The sequence below is a fragment of the Callithrix jacchus genome, chromosome 5 (assembly GCF_049354715.1).
Source record: "Callithrix jacchus isolate 240 chromosome 5, calJac240_pri, whole genome shotgun sequence".
Classification (NCBI taxonomy): Eukaryota; Metazoa; Chordata; class Mammalia; order Primates; family Cebidae; genus Callithrix; species Callithrix jacchus.
This window is the reverse complement of record NC_133506.1, coordinates 102,218,498-102,236,117: the sequence shown is the minus strand read 5'-3', so window position 1 is coordinate 102,236,117 and position 17,620 is coordinate 102,218,498. Positions and strand designations below refer to the sequence as shown.

General features: G+C 42.2%; 1 protein-coding gene across 3 annotated transcripts in view; it reads left to right on the top strand.

Annotated features, from left to right (window-relative positions):
• Window positions 1-17,620, top strand: part of SUZ12 (SUZ12 polycomb repressive complex 2 subunit) — a 67,508-nt gene that overhangs the window by 4,279 nt on the left and 45,609 nt on the right. For 2 of the 3 annotated variants that reach the window (XM_008997124.5, XM_078373877.1), the window contains one exon: window positions 7,692-7,760. The exons of the other annotated variant lie outside the window; for it this stretch is intronic. In XM_008997124.5, the coding sequence (XP_008995372.2) occupies window positions 7,692-7,760 (69 nt within the window). The remainder of the gene's footprint in view (window positions 1-7,691; window positions 7,761-17,620) is intronic. 3 annotated transcript variants of the gene reach the window in all.

Here is a 17,620-nt window from a genome sequence, read left to right as displayed (position 1 = left end):
TGCCTCAGCCTCCTGAGTAGCTAGAATTGCAGGTACCCGCCAACATGCCTGACTAATTTTTTTTATAATTTTTAGTAGAGATGGGGTTTTGTTATACTGGCCAGGTTGGTCTTGAACTTCTGACCTGGTGATCTGCCCACTTCGGCCTCCCAAAATGCTGGGATTACAGGTGTGAGCCGCCACATCCAGGCTCCACTGGTTATTTTCAAGTCTGATAGAAGTTGAGGATTTAAATATTTACTAAAGAGCTCAGGGTAGCTATCTTTGTTACATAAAATTTAAGTTATTTTTTGAATATTGCGTCTAACTTGAATTAGCTCCTATAATGATAGGTTCAGAAAGTCTCATTTTATATCTTTGGTGATGGTTTTTTTTTTTTTTTTTCTTTTTTTGAGACAGAGTGTTGCTCTTGTTGCCCAGGCTGGAGTGCAACAGTGCAATCTTGGCTCACTGCAACCTCTGCCTCCCCGGGGTCAAGCTATTATCCTGTCTCAGCCTCCTCAGTAGCTGGGATTACAGGTGCTTGCCACCAAGCCCAGCTAACTTTTTGTATTTTTCATAGAGATGGGGTTTCACCATGTTGGCCAGGCTGATAAACTCCTGACCTCAGGTGATCCAACCATCTCAGCCTCCCAAAGTGCTGGGATTACAGGTGTGAACCACTGTGCTGGGCCTAAATAAATATAATCTTGCACCTAGGACAAAAACTTGCATTGATCATTACATATGGTTAAGTACTAAACATTACATAGCAAAAATAAACTGTCTCCAACCTCCAGACTCCACTTGACAATGTGATGATTAGAGCCGGGCGCAGTGGCTAACGCCTGTAATCCTAGCACTTTGGGAGGCCGAGGTGGGTGGATCACCCGAGGTCAGGAGTTCAAGACCAGCCTGGCCATCATGGTGAAACCCCATCTTTATTAAAAAAAAAAAAAGAAGACTTTATTTTTTTAAAGCCTTCATCCTATTGATTAGTTTTTATTTTTTATTTTTGAGATGGAGTCTTGCTCTCTTGCCCAGGCTGGAGTCAGTGGGGCAATCTTGGCTCACTGTAACCTCTGCTTCCCAGGTTCAAGTTATTCTCCTGCCTCAGCCTCCTGAGTAGTTGGGACTACAGGCAAACGCCACCACACCGGCTAATTTTTGTATTTTTAGTAGAGATGGGGTTTTACTATATTGGCCAGGCTGGTCTGGAATTCCTGACCTTGTGTCAGCCTCCCAAAGTGCTGGGATTACAGGCATGAGCCACCGTGCCAGGCCATGCTATTGATTTCAAAAGTGTTTCCCCTTCTGTAAGACCATTACCAAGGCTGGGCTTGAAGTCAGGAGTTTGAGACCAGCCTGACCAACATGGAGAAACCCTGTCTCTACTAAAAATACAAAATTAGCCAGGCGTGGTGGGGCATACTTGTAATCTCAATCTGTAATCCTCCAGAGGCTGAGGCAGGAGAATTGCTTGAACCCAGGAGACGGAGGTTGCTGTAAGCCAAGATCACGCCAATGCACTCTAGCCTAGGCAACAGGAGCAAAAATTGGGCTTCCAAAAAAAAAAAAAAAAAGATTATATTTATTTGAGCGAATCAAGTGAACAATGAACAAGTTAACATTTAAAGGCAAGAGTTCTGTTAAACATTTGGTATTGTTATTGTAGTCTTGATTTAGTAAAACCATCAAGTTAATAGAGTTTGAAACTAAGCTGTTTGCTGACTGCTGCTGTTTATTAAGTAGGTATCACATTTCTATAGGAAGTTGTAGTCAAGTGTTGTAAATATATCTACTTATATTTGGAAGGGTTTAAGTTTTAAAACTATTTGTCTTTTGGCAATCTTTGAGCACATGAGCAAGTTTACATTGCAGTTAATAGGTGAAAATTGCTAAGCACCTAAGTAACCAAAAGGAGGTTATGAATTAGATTACAGAATTAGTTTTGTCCACTCTTTAACCTGTCTTCCATTATTTAATCTTCACCATCATTCAGTATGCTTTTTCTGTAAAAGACCAGTAAATAGTAAATATTTTAGGCTTTGCAGCCAGGATGCAAAATAGAGGATATCATATATGTACTTAATATAAAAAGAAAGAAAAAATCCACAATTTTTAAATTTCAGCCCAAAATGTCAATATATAATTTTTTTATTGTTAAAATATAAGATAGAACATTTTGTAATACATGCCTACTAATGAGAAATGTATAATTTTATTTTTGTAGGGGTAGGGGAGATAACACTTTGCTTAACTGGGGTTCAGAGTTAGTGTTTTTTTGTTTTGTTTTGTTTTTTTGAGATGCAGTTTCGCTCTTGTTACCCAGGCTGGAGTGCAATGGCCCCATCTCGGCTCACCGCAACCTCCGCCTCCTGGGTTCAGGCAATTCTCCTGCCTCAGCCTCGTGAGTAGCTGGGATTACAGGCACGGGCCACCATGCCCTGTTAATTTTTTGTATTTTTAGTAGAGATGGGGTTTCACCATGTTGACCAGAATGGTCTCGATCTCTTGACCTCATGATCCACCCGCCTCGGCCTCCCAAAGTGCTGGGATTACAGGCTTGAGCCACCGCACCCAGCCCAGAGTTAGTGTTTTTTAAAATCAAATCCATTGGTTATACTTATCTATAAGAACCATGCTTGGCCAGGTGCGGTGGTTTATGCCTGTAATCCCAGCATTTTGGGAGGCCGAGGCAGGCGGATCACCTGAGGTCAAGAGATTGAGACTATCCTGGTTAAAACGGTAGAACCCTGTCTACTAAAAAATAAATAGTTTGCTGGGCATGGTGGCACATGCCTGTAGTCCCAGCTACTTGGGAGGTTGAGGCAGGAGAATTGCTTGAACCCAGGAGGCAGAGGTTGTGGTGAGCCGAGATCTTGCCATTGCACTCCAGCCTGGGCAACAAGTGCGAAACTCCGTCTCAAAAAAAAAAACCATTCTTGGCCTGGCATGGTGGCTCACGCCTGTAATCCAGCACTTTGGGGAGGCTGAGGCTGGTGGATCACCTGAGTTCAGGTGTTCAAGACCAGCCTGGCCAACGTGGTGAAACCCTGTCTCTACTAAAAACACAAAAATTGGGCGTGATGGAGGGCACCTGTGATCTCAGCTTTTTGGGAGGCTGAGGCAGAATTGCTTGAACCCAGGAGGTGGAGGTTGCAGTGAGTGGAAATCTTGCCATTGCACTCCAGCTTAGGTGACAAGAGCAAGACTCCATATTAAAAAAAAAAAACAAAAATAACAACCATTCTTATCTTTGGGGCTGGCTGTACAAAAATAGGCAATAAACCAGATTTAGCCATGGTTCATAGTTTCCTGACCCTTGATTTATCTGTAAAACTAGTAGAATTTGATTAACTTTTGTTGCATCAAAGCTTCTTTTTGAGTCAGAGTCTTGCTCTGTTACCCAGGCTGAAGTGCAGTGGCACGATCTCAGCTCACTACCACCTCTGCCTCCCAGGTTCAAGCAATTCTCTGCCTCAGCCTCCCAAGTAGCTTGGATTACAGGCATGTGCCACCACACCTAGCTAATTTTTTGTGTTTTTAGTAGAGGCAGGGTTTCGCCATGTTGGCTAGGCTGGTCTCGAACTCCTGACTTCAGGTGATCCGCCCACCTCAGCCTCCCAAAGTGTTGGGATTATAGGCATGAGCCACTGTGCCCGGCTAAAAAGTACACATTTAAAATCCAAGCTCCATATTCCCATCATGTTTATTAATTTGTCCCTTTGCAGGTTATGTTTTTCTTCCTTGTTTGTTTTTTTTTTGAGATGGAGTCTTGCTCTGCCGCCCAGGCTGGAGTGCAATGGCGTGCTCTTGGCTCACTGCAACCTCCGCCTCCTGGGTTCAAGCAGTTCTCCTGCCTCAGCCTCCTAGGTAGCTGGGATTACAGGGGTGTGCCCACACCTGGCTAATTTTTGTATTTTTAAATAGAGACGGGGTTTTATCATGTTGGTCAGGCTGTTCTCGAACCCCTGACCTGGTGATCTTCCTGCTTTAGCCTTTCAAAGTGCTGGGATTACAGGTGTCAGCCACTGTGCCCAGCTTGTAGGATATGTTTCTGTTGTCTGCATGGGTAGAGATAATTTTATTTATTTTCATTTTTGAGATGGGGTCTTGCTGTGTTGCCCAGGCTAGAGTGCAGTGGCTATTCACAAGTGCCATCCCACTGCTGATCAGCATGGGAGTTTTGTCCTCTGCTGTTTCTGACCTGTGCCGTTTCACGCCTTCTTAGGCAACCTGGTGATCCCCAACTCCCAGGAGGTCACCATATTGATGCCAAACTTAGTGTGGACACCCTATTGGCATAGTGCACTACAGAACCCAGAACTCCTGGGTTCAAGTGATCTTCCAGCCTCAGCCTCCTGAGTAGCTGGGACTACAAGCATGCACCACTGCGCCCAGTGAGATAATTTTTAAAAGCTTGGTTAAGTAAAAACTGATTTTCTTAATTATTGCCCTTAAGGTTTAAAAAAAAAGTTTTTGGGGACATTTTAAGCAATCTTCCAGCCAAGAAACATTTAAATCCCACCTAGTTTAGTTCTTACAGAAATGCATACGAATAGGCTAGGTGTGGTGGTTCCTAGGTGTGCTGCCTGTAATTTCAGCACGTTAGAAGACTGAGGCGGGAGGATCACTTGAGGACAGAAGTTACAGGCCAGCCCTGGCAACATAACAAGACTCTATTTCAACAAAAAATTTTAAAAATTAGCTGGGTGTGGTGGCTCATGACTGTAGTCCCAAACACTCAGGAGGCTAAGGCAGGAAGATTACTTGAGCCCAGGAGTTCGAGGGTTGTTATGAATGTGCTGGCCCACTCCAGCCTGGGCAGTAGAGGGAGACCATGTCTCAAAAAAAAAAAAAACAAAGGCATAGGAATAGTTTAATCATCTTGTTAGATGCCTGACCTCATATATAAGGCCTATTAAAACTGCTTATTAAGAAATTATAGCACAACTCATATCTTCACATTAATGCTGTTGTCTTCAAAGTAGTTGGTGACTTTGGAAGGTGGCAGATTTAGTCCAGTGATTGTCGTCTTTTCTCAGTGTTTTCAAGACTCCTTTTTTACAACTTTTTTCTTTCTTTCTTTTTTTTTTTTTTTTAAATAGAGACAGGGTTTTACCATTTCACCATATTGGTCAGACTGGTCACGAACTCCTGACCTCAGGTGATCCACCTGCCTCGGCCTCCCAAAGTGCTGGGATTATAGGCATGAGCCACTGTGCCCGGCCTTTTACAACTTTTTTATCACTCCCTTTGAAGTCATACTCAATTGTGGTATTAATTCTGGTATATATATTAAAGTCAACTTATGCTTTACCCTTTATAGAAGTATTCAACTTGTGTAGGCTAACATTGCCCCAACAAAGTAGAAATATAGGCTAGGAGAAGGGCATCTTGTATTGAATCCATTTTGCTAGATTTTTTGTAAACTGTTTCTGAACTCTCCTAAGAGAACATCTTCTAAAATTTCTTGAATTTTTAAATATCTTCTTTTTCGATGACCTTTTGATAATTATTTCCTTCGTTAAATCTGACCTACAGTAACATTACCTTTGTAAAGAACAGAAATTGATGTTTGAGGAGGAGGGGTTTTTGTATAGTTGCTTATGAGGTTTGTTTTATTAAGGAAGGCTGGGTTGCTTTTGTGATCTTACCTGTTTCAAATTGTTGTTGTTATTCAGTTCCATTCACTTCTCCTGTATACAACTTCATAAAGATAGAGGAGATGAACCTTAGAACTTACAGTCTTTTTCTGCAGACAGAATTTCTTAATCATTATATAAACATATTAAAAGTTTCTAGTAATTTCATGGCCTTCCTCAATAGTAGCTTTCAGTGTTTATACTGAACAGCTCTTTGGAACTAGCCTAAAGAGTCCTTCATTTTTCTTCTCTTATCTGGAGATTGAAAATACATTGTCATCCTTCAGAAAGCACTTCTTACTATACTCTATTGGAGGAAACTTTAATAGTGAACTTTTCAGTAACTCTAAAGGTAAAGAGAGAAGCTTTTTTACCATTAAGATCTTTGTTACGGAGGTTCTTCTCAATGACTTGAAATATAGATTGTATTAATTCTGCTCTAATATCAGCATTTTATTATATATTTACATTAACATTTCTCTACTGACAATTTTTACAGTGGTTGAATATAATAAATAGGTTTTTTTTTTTTTTTGGCCAGGCATGGTGGCTCATGCCTGTAATCCTAGCACTTTGGGAGGCTGAGGCAGGAGAATTGACTGAATCCAGGAGGTGGAGATCCTCGCCATTGACTCTAGTCTGGGCAATAAAAAGTGAAATTCCATCGGGGGTGGGGATAGGGGAAGCTCGGCTGGGCATGGTGGCTCATGCCTGTGATCCGAGCACTTCAGGAGGCCACGGCGGGCAGATCACAAGGTCAGGAGATCCAGGCCATCCTGGTCAACATGGTGAAACCCTGTCTCTACTAAAATACAAAAAAATTCGCCTGGCCTGGTACCACGCACCTGTAGTCCCAGCTACTCGGGAGGCTGAGGCAGGGGAATTGCTTGAATCTGGGAGGCAGAGGTTGCAGTGAGCCAAGATTGTGCGATTGCACTCTAGTCTGGCGACAGAGCAGGTCTCAAAAAAAAAAAAAAAAACTCTTTTTGAGGAATGAGCTTATGCATAATTTCTGGTGTCTGCATTCGAGCATTATAAAGTAATAGGTTGATGAGGATGCTGAGAAGACCAAGACAAAGGACCTACAAACAAAAAGAAAAAAAAATAAGTTGATGTGGAATACATTAGGCTTTTGAAGTCCTAAATATGAAGGGACTATATGAATATAAAAAAACATTTTTTCCAGTTATATGGGTATAGATTTTTAGCCTCTATAGAACATATCATAGACCACTTTAAGAGCTAAGATTAGGCTTGTTTTACAATCCATTTAATTGCTTTGAGATATTACACTTTTTCTATTTTTGGGGACATAACCTTTTTTCTCTTAATCTTGTCCAGTTGAAAGCTAATAATTTTATTATGATTTGATGGGTTTTTTCCTAATGTCAAATTTTTTTCATGATGTCAATAACTGTCTCTTATTTGACATTATTTAGTTTCAGGCTTTGCTGATGATCTTTGAGAATACCTATGAACCTCAAATATATTTTATAGAATATTTCTTTTTTTATGTGATGGTGCTAGTACATATTTGTTGTACTGCTTAGTAGATGTATTACATGTTTCAGAATACACATAATTTAGATTTGTTTGGCTCAATTCAGCAGATGCTTGAATACCTACCAGGTAGGTATAAGGCACTATGCCAGTGCTATACAGCTTTCCTTGAAGAAAAGCAATCACTGTCCTTGAGGAGCATATAATCTAGTAGGAGAAATAAAATATTTACACGAGTTTTACATACAGGAAACTGAATGAAAACTGTCAAAATAAATATAAACCAAGTATGATGGGTAAGGAGAAATCACTCTGGTCTGGGAATAATTGGGAAAAAGGTTTAATTAAAAAAAAAGTTAGTGTTTTAGATGGGGCTTGAAAACTTATCTACTGTGTAACATACACTGTCTCAATAGTATTCATTGTTATGGCTAACCATCCATAATTTATCTTATTAAAAATAATCAAAATCTGATTTCTATCTTGCCTATTAGAGTGACAATAAATATAATTTGTTTTTTTCCCAGTTGAGAAGTGATTATTTTGTTTATCTGTTTCTTCCAGGAAAACATTTAAAGTTGATGATATGTTATCAAAAGTAGAGAAAATGAAAGGAGAGCAAGAATCTCATAGGTAAGATAACTTACCAGTTTACATTAAGCAATATACTTTAGGAAAGAGGAAAAATTACAGTGATCATTTTTTGTAGTGATCACCTTGGTGTAAGGAGTTAGAGGGAACCTTAGAGGTCAGGTGGTCCAAACTCATACACAAGTCAGGAATTAATTTCTGTAGCATTCCTGGCAGGGAATCCTTATGCTTTGGCTTGAATACCTCTAGTGTAGTTGTATTTATTATTGTTTATCTCTATTACCAATTTCTTGCATTTTGAATGATACCTCTGACTTTTGCAATTGGTCTTAACCCTACCACCTCATTTAAAGAGGGATACTCAATTTTATGGTATCCTTATATGTGCTAGGTACCGTGGCAGGGACTTCACAATATCACGTATCTTTTTTGTTTGTTTGTTTGTTTGTCTTTTTGAGACGGAGTTTTGCTCTTGTTACCCAGGCTGGAGTGCAATGGTGCGATCTCGGCTCACCGCAACCTCCTCCTCCTGGGTTTAGGCAATTCTCCTGCCTCAGCCTCCTGAGTAGCTGGGATTACAAGCACGCGCCACTATGCCCAACTAATTTTTTGTATTTTTAGTAGAGACGGGGTTTCACCGTGTTGACCAGGATGGTCTCGATCTCTTGACCTCGTGATCCACCCGCCTTGGCCTCCCAAAGTGCTGGGATTACAGGTGTGAGCCACCACGCCCGGCAATATCATGTATCTTATAAGTTATTCTCAAATATGAGAGGTGTTCTCTTTTTTTTCCAGTTTTTTCTTCTTATTTAAATCTGCCAGGCAACATTTATAACTTTATTTCATATTTGAAATAGGTTTCTTACATTATAGATTAAGAAACTTGAACATTTAATATGCAGTAAAATCTATTTATTGTAAATTATCAAATGTATACCTAGAACTATTCCCTAAATGTTCTGACTAGTCTAATGTCTATCTACTCTAGACAGTATGCGTCTGTTTATTTTTTGATGTGTAAACTGTTTATTTTTTGATATTTTTGATAGAAAATTGAATATTCTAAAGAGAAACAGGAGCTTGAGTGGTGTTTGTTCATTCATTAACTGCCTTTAGAGAGAATGCAGAACTAAAAATATTAGGTTTTTTAAAAAATAGAGTTGGAAAATTTGTCACAATCCACTTTTGTTTTCCTCCTAAAGTTTTTTTTTTTCTTTTTTTTTTTTGAGACGGAGTTTCGCTGTTGTTACCCAGACTGGAGTGCAATGGCACAATCTCAGCTCACCACAGCCTCCGCCTCCTGGGTTCAAGCAATTCTCCTGCCTCAGCCTCCCAAGTAGCTGGGACTACAGGCTCACACCACCATGCCCAGCTAATTTTTGTATTTTTAGTAGAGACGGGGTTTCACCTTGCTGACCAGGATGGTCTCGATCTCTTGACCTCGTGATCCACCCATCTCAGCCTCCCAAAGTGCTGGAATTATAGGCGTGAGCCACCGTGCCTGGCCTTCCTCCTAAAGTTCTAAATCACAGTTTACCAATTTAGATAAGATATACACTTTATGATTCACCATTTATGCATCTCATTGTTTTCTCATTGTTCTAGTGACTGGTAAAATACTTGATTTTTTTTCAGTCACTTATATTTTAAGTTTGGCTTTGGAATTAGGTGATTTTTTTCTTAACGTCAATTGTAAAATGACATTTATTGTTTTGTATCCTGCAGTTTTGTGAGGTTGAAGTATGATTTATGTTTCCATGTCTAGGCAGTCCTGACTGGTAAATAATCTGCGATAGTCCATTCTAGAAGCTGCGATCCTGAATCGTTGTCTGTTACATCTGTGGAATGCCCTGGGAGGACCCTATAAGATAGAACTGAGAATATTCCCAGTGCATGCACATTTTTCTTTACTAGAATTTCTATTCCAGATTATTGTCTGTTCACCCACCCTAGACACAGAGCTCTTGGGATCCTCAGGGACTTTTTTACTTAAAACATAGACTGTAGTAAGAGCCTGGTCTGAACTCTCTGTTCTTTTCTCCTGACCACCTTGAAAGTTTGCCTTTAGTTGTTTCAGGGTTCAAGTGAGAAGGAAGCATGAACCAACAAGAACACTGCTCTTTTTTTAATCTCCCTCATCAAGGTTTTACCTTCACTACTAAACCTTATTACTATCTCATTGTGACATTGACTTTGATAAATACTGTTCATTTCTCTCTGAACAATTGTTTCCCAAATAATTTTGTTCCTTTTGACCGGGTGGGTTTAATAGCAACTTAGAGATCAATGTCAGAGGGTTACATAAATTCCTGCTTGTAATTTTGGAAGAGAACTTTTTCCATCTTTAGGGTTTAGCTGGGACCAGTGAGTTGGCCATTTCAGCCCCTCAAGATTCTTATGAACATCTCAGTATTGCTCCCAGGAGGAACAGTTAGGAAAGTGCATCATTTTAAGTTTACCCCTAAGACCCTGTATTATTAAATTTCTTTAATCTATTTCTTATTTTTTTTGAGATGGAATTGTGCAGTTGGAGCTGTCTTTGCTCACTGCAGTTGCCACCTGGGTTCTAGCGATTCCCCAGCCTCATCCTCCCAAATTGCTGGGATTACAGGTGCCACGATGCCCAGCTAATTTTTTGTATTTTTAGTAGAGACAGGGTTTCACCATGTGGCCAGGCTGGTCTTGAACTCCTAACTTCTGGTGATTCACCCACTTCAGAGTCCCAAAATGCTGGAATTATAAGCATGAGCCACCATGCCCAGCCTCCTTTAATCTGTTTTTTATCTCAAATTAAGGTAATCTTGTTTTTCTCCTAAACCTATCACACAGGGCTGTAAGAAATTACCTAGACACCAGTATATGATGCCAGCAGTATAAAACTTTGCTTCTAAAATCTATTGTCAAATTCTTCCTTAAAAGATAACACAAGCTGGGCATGATGGCTAATGCCTATAATCCCAGCACTTTGGAGGCCAAGGCGGGTGAATCTCCTGAGGCCAGGAATTTGAGACCAGCCTAGCCAACAGGGCAAAACCCTGTCTCTACTAAAAATACAAAAATCAGCCCTGCAAGGTGGTGTACGCCTTTCCCAGCTACTTGGGTGGCTGAGGCAGGAGAATCCCTTGCACCTGGGAGGCAGAGGTTGCAGTGAGCTGAGATCATGCCACTGCACTCCAGCCTGGGTAAGAGTGAGATTCTATCTCAAAAAAAGAAAAAAAACGATAAAACAAATTATTATTTCATAACATATTAGTAGAAATTCAGATCTTAAATCATACACAAAAGTACCTCTTCTCTATTTACATTCTCTGTACTATTTCATTCAGTTTGATTGGATCCTAGATCTGTGTAGCTTTAGTCTGGGAGTCTTCCACTAGAATTCATGTTCTTTTAGCACTGCCAAAGTTATGGTATATCTGCTTCTGAGCCCAATATATTTCATTTCTCAAAGTTAGAAGGATATCAAGATAAATAAAAATACCATAGTAATATAACCCAAAAGTTAGTTTAGTCAAATAAATGCCTGAGCTGATTATGACATTTGTAATGATTTATAAACTAAACCAAAATACTGCCATCTGCTCAAAAGAAGCTGGTGTTTCAGGGTCTTTTCTTTTTTTTCTTTTTTTTGAGACGGAGTTTCGCTCTTGTTACCCAGGCTGGAGTGCAATGGCGCCATCTCCGCTCACTGCAATCTCCGCCTCCTGGGCTCAGGCAATTTTCCTGCCTCAGCCTCCTGAGTAGCTGGGATTACAGGCACGCGCCACTATGCCCAGCTAATTTTTTTTGTATTTTTTAGTAGAGACGGGGTTTCACCATGTTGACCAGGATGGTCTCGATCTCTTGACCTCGTGATCCACCGCGCCCGGCCTCTTTTTTTTTTAAGTAGGAGTTTCACCATGTTGGTCAGGCTGGTCTTGAACTCCCGACCTCCAGTGATCTGCCCGCCTTGGCCTCCAAACTGCTTGGATTACAGGCGTGAGTCACCATGCCCAGCCTCAGGGTCTTTTCTGTTTTAGACCTACAGTTGTCTTATAAGTCACTTGCAGAAACTTGTTAGTGGAAGGAGCGGATAGAAAAACATGGGCTATTAAATGGTTGTTACTTTTTTTTTGTATATATTTTTTTAATTTAGTGGAGACGGGGTTTCATCATCTTGGCCAGACTAATCTTAAACTCCTGACCTGGTTATCCATCTGCCTCGGCCTCTCAAAAAATCGCCTGTTCGTCTCCCCGCCTTTTTTTAATTTAAATGAAGTCTCACTCTGTCACCCAAGCCGGAGTGCAGTGGCACAATTTTGGCTCACCACAACCTCAGCCTCCTGGGTTCAAGCAGTTCTCCTGCCTCAGCCTCCCGAGTAGCTGGGACTACAGGCATGTGCCACCATGCCCAGCAAATTAATTGTATTTTTAGTAGAGACAGGGTTTCACTTTGTTGGCCAGATTGGTCTCAAACTCCAGACCTGGTGATCTACCTTCGCATTCCTGATGTGCTCGGTAACAGGTGTGAGCCACTGCACCCAAGCTTTTTTTTTAGACAGTCTCCCACTATTGCCCAGGCTGGAGTGCAGTGGCATGATCTTGGCTGACTATAACCTCTGCCCCCAGGTTTAAGAGATTCTCCTGCCTCAGCCTCCGTAGTAGCAGGGGTTATAGGTGTATGCTACCACAGCCTACTAATTTTTGTATTTTTAATATAGACGGGGTTTCACCATGTTGGCCAGGCTGGTCTCGAACTCCTGACCTCAGTGATCCTCCCACCTCAGCCTCCCAAAGTGTTGGGATTACAGGTGTGAGCCACCATGTCCGGCCTTTTTCTTTTATTAAGAGACAGGGTCTTGCTCTGTTGCCCAGGCTGGAAGACCACTGAGCCTCAAACTCCTGGACTCAAACCATCCATCCTCCCACCTTAGCCTCCTGAGTAGATAGGACTACAGGTGTGTGCCACCATGCCTGGCTAATTTTTAACTTTTTGTAGAGACAGGATCTCACTTGTGTTGCCCAGGCTGGTCTCAAACTCCTGGCTTTAAGTGATCCTTTCAGATTGACTTCCCAGAGTGCTGGGATTATGGGTGTGAGCCACCATGCCTGGCCTTTATTTTCTTTATAGAAGGTCTGATAAAATGCATTATATCCTTCCCAGCTCTTGTTTCTGGTACTCCAGTTTTAAACTTTTTGTGGATTTTGACCACGCACTGTGGCTGATTAGAATAAATCTCTTACCTTTCTGTAGTTGTGTATGCTAGCGGGATTCTAGGGATTCTTATGCTGTCAATCCTATCAAGTTTGAAATTATCTTTTTTTCTTTTTTTTTTTTTTTTTTTTAAGATGGAATGTAGCTTTGCACTAAGGCTGGAGTGCAGTATTGTGATCACGGCTTACTACAGCCTCCACCTCCCAGGTTAAAGCAATTCTCATCCCTCAGCCTCCTGAGTAGCTGGGAATTACAGGCATGTGCCACCATGCCCAGCTAATTTTTGTGTTTAGTAGAGACGGGGTTTCACCACATTGGTCAGGCTGGTCTTGAACTGCTGACCTCAAGTGATCCACCTTCCTTGGTCTCCCAAAAGGGCTGGGATTATAGGCGCGAGTCACGGCAGTCTTCTCCAATGTTGGTTGGAATTCTCTAGTCATAACTCTTGAGTGCTGAGTGCATCTTCATGGACTAAAATGCATCATGAAAAGATTTTTAAATTTGAGTTGTTTTTAAGTATTTACCAGAGCCAGATGAAGCAAAATGTCACTTCTCTCATGCACTTATTCCTCGTCTTTTGTTAGTAGCTGGAGAAAAATCACCTCAAAAGATACTTGAATTTGAATTATAACTTTTATTTTATTATTATTTTATTGAGATGGAGTTTTGCTCTTGTTACCCAGGCTGGAGTGCAACGGCGTGATCTCAGCTTACAGCAACCTCCGCCTCCTGGGTTCAAGCAATTCTCCTGCCTCAGCCTCCTAAGTAGCTGGGACTACAGGCGTGTGCCACCATACCTAGCTAATTTTTGTATTTTTAGTAGAAATAGGGTTTCACCATGTTGACCAGGACGGTCTTGATCTCTTGACCTCATGATCCACCCACCTCAGCCTCCCAAAGTGCTGGGATTATAGGCGTGAGGCACTGAGCCCGGCCGAATTATAACTTTTATTAGGGTTACTTTTAAGCATGTATTTTTATTTTCTTTCTTTCTCTCTCTCTCTCTCTCTCTCTCTCCCTCCCTCCCTCCCTCCCTCCCTCCCTCCCTCCCTCCCTCTCTCTCTCTCTCTCTCTCTCTCCCCCTCCCTCTCTCTCTCCCTCTCTCTCCCCCCCCTTCTTTCTTTCTTTTTTTTTTTTTTTTTGGCAAAGTCTTGCTCTGTCACCCAGGCTGGAGTATAGTGGCACCATCTTGGCTCACTACTACCTCTGCCTCTGGGTTCAAGCAATTCTTGCACCTCAGTCTCCCAAGTAGCTGGGATTACAGGCACCTGCCATCATACCGGCTAATTTTTGTATTTTCAGTAGAGATGGGGTTTCACCTATTGCCTGTGCTGATCTTGAACTCCTTACATCAGGTGATCAGTCCGCCCTGGCCTCCCAAAGTGTTGATGTGAGCCACCATGCCCGGCCATATTTTTAGTTTTTGAGAGGAGGTCTTGCTCTGTCACACAGGCTGGAGACTGATGCATTGAACTCCTGGACTAAAGGGATCCTCCTGCCTCAGCCTTCTGAGTAGCTGAGACTATAGGCATGTGCTATCACACCCGCCTAGTTTTTTGAATTTTTGTAGAGTCAGGGTCTCACCATCTTGCCCAGGCCATTTTTGAACTCCTGTCCTCAAGTGATCCTTTCACCTCCACCTCCTGAAGTGCTAAGATTGCAGGAATGAGCCCCTATGCCCAGCCTCATTTTTATTTTTATTTTTGAGACAAAGTCTCACTGTGTCGCCTGGCTGGAGTGCAGTGGCTCAGTCTCGGCTCATTGCAACCTCTGACTCCCTATCTTAGCCTACGGAGTGGCTGGGATTTACAGGCACGTGCCACCACATACAACTAATTTTTTTTATTTTAGTAGAGACAGGGTTTTACCATATTGGCCAGGATGGTCTCGACCTCAGGTGACCCACCGGCCTCGGCCTCCCAAGGTGCTCGGATTACAGGCGCGAGCCACTGTGCCTGGCTTATTTTTATTTTTAGTCGGTTGATAAGGCATTGTGCCTTTTTTGACTTTTTGATGCAGTCTAAGCTTTTGAATTAATAGTCTTCCTTTTCTAAAACCCCCCTCATCCCCTGCTTAATTTTTTGAGACGGTCTTGCTCTATGGCTCAGGCTGGAATGCAGTGGCACGATCTCAGACTAACTGCACCCTCCGCCTCCCAGGTTCAAGTGGTTCTCACACCTCAGCCTCCTGAGTAGCTGGGGTTACAGGCACCTGCAACTATGCCCAAAATACAAAAATACAGCTATTTTTGTATTTTTAGTTGAGATGGGGTTATACCATGTTGGCCAAGATGATCTGGAACTCCTGACTTCAAGTGATCCACCAACCTCAGCCTCCCAAAGTTGTAGGATTACAGGCGTGAGTTGCAATGCTTGGCTAAACCTCCCCCTTTTTAAGCATTTCTTTTAACAGTAAGAAGGCCTGGATTTATATTTTTGTGGGCGCTTTTCATTTCCTTAGTGTACAGTGTTCTAGGCACTATGCTAAGCCCTGGGGGTTATAATCATGAACGAAATGAATGAAGGTCCTGCCTTTATGGAGCTTAGTGTTTAAGGGAAAAAGACATAATCATATAATAAATGTAAATTAAGTGCTGGGAAAGCAAAGCATAAGAAAACAGTGTAAAAAGCAGGAGAACCAGCTCTCATTTGAGGTGTTAGATGGGAATAATGATGGTCAGGGAAGGCATCTCTGAAGAAATAAGCTATTATTTGAAAGAAGAGTGTAGAAATAAAATGGGGAGGATGAACAGATAGGTGGTTCTAGTTAAAGGGAATATTACATATATAGCATTTGATACCAGAGTAGCTATGTAGAAAGAGCAAGGAGAATGGTATAAGAAGGGGCTGTAGCAGATGTCCAGGGTCAGATAGTACAGGATCTTCAAGGTTATTTAAGGCTGTTCGTCTTAAAGTCATTCTGTCTGTCTTTTATTTTCTCTAAGAGATGGGGTCTCGTTCTGTCACCCAGGCTGGAGTGCAGTGATGCATTTCTAGCCTGCTGCGTCCTTGAACTTCCAAGCTCCATTGTCTTACTTATTGTTTTATTTTTTTAGAGATGGGGTTTTGCCCTGTCGCTGAGGCTGCAGTAAAGTGATGTAATCATGGCTCAACTACGCCAAGAACTGGTCTCAAGCGACCCTTCTACCTTAGCCTCCTGAGTAGCTGGGACTACAGGCACATGCCACTATGGCCCACTTATTTTACTTTCTCTTATTAAAAAAATTTTTTTTGGAGACAGGCTCTCACTTCATTACCCAGGCTGGATTGCAATTGTAGGATCATGACTCACTTCAGCCTTGACTTCCTGGGCTCAATGATCCTCCTGCCTCAGCCTGCTGAGTAGCTTAGGACCACAGGCACAAGGTACCACACCTGGATAATTTTTTTTTTTTTTTTTTTTGAGACGGAGTTTCGCTCTTGTTACCCAGGCTGGAGCGCAATGGCGCAATCTCGGCTCACCGCAACCTCCGCCCCCTGGGTTCAGGCAATTCTCCTGCCTCAGCCTCCTGAGTAGCTGGGATTACAGGCACGTGCCACCATGCCCAGCTAATTTTTTGTAATTTTTAGTAGAGACGGGGTTTCACCATGTTGACCAGGATGGTCTCGATCTCTTGACCTCGTGATCCATCCGCCTCGGCCTCCCAAAGTGCTGGGATTACAGGCTTGAGCCACCGCACCCGGCCAATTTTTAAAATTTTTGTAGAGACAGGTCTTTTTTTTTTTTTTTTTGAGACGGAGTTTCGCTCTTGTTACCCAGGCTGGAGTGCAATGGCGCGATCTTGGCTCACCGCAACCTCCATCTCCTGGGTTCAGGCAATTCTCCTGCCTCAGCCTCCTGAGTAGCTGGGATTACAGGCACACGCCACCATATCCAGCTAATTTTTTGTGTTTTTAGTAGAGACGGGGTTTCACCGTGTTGACCAGGATGGTCTCGATCTCTTGACCTCATGACCCACCCGCCTCGGCCTCCCAAAGTGCTGGGATTACAGGCGTGAGCCACTGCACCCAGCCCCGAGACATGTCTTATGTTGCCCAGGCTGATTCCAAACTCCTTGCCTCAGATGATCCTCCTGCCTCAGCCTCTCAAAGGTTTGAGATTACAGGTGAGAACCACTACACTGAGCCTGTTTTATTTTATTATTATTATTATTATTTGAGACATAGTCTCATTCTTTTGCAAGGCTGGAGTGTACTGGCACAACCTTGGCTCACTGCCACCTCTGCTTCTTGGGTTCAAGCCATTCTCCTTCCCTCAGCCTCCTGAGTAGCTGGAACTACAGCTACCTGCCACCATACCTGGCTTATTTTTTGTATTTTAGTAGAGATGGGGTTTCACCGTGTTGGCTATGATGGTCTCGATCTCCTGACCTCATGATTCGCCCACCTGGGCCTCCCAACGTGCTGGGATTACAGGTGTGAGCCACCACACCTGGCCAATTTTTTAATATATGTAGTTATTATTTTTGCATTCTTCTGTTTCTTCCAATATCAGACCAGTACCTATGATGGTTAATATTACAATCTGAGTTCCAGGAGCAGGATGCTCCTCTTCTGTCACCTCAGAACCTTCTCTACATGTCACAGAAAATCCTCCCCACCCACCTCAGCTATTATTGCATTTCTCACCTAGCATTATGGTGTATAAAAAAGCCATTACATTATTTTATTACTCTTGCTTGCCCTCTCTATATATGTATACTGAGATG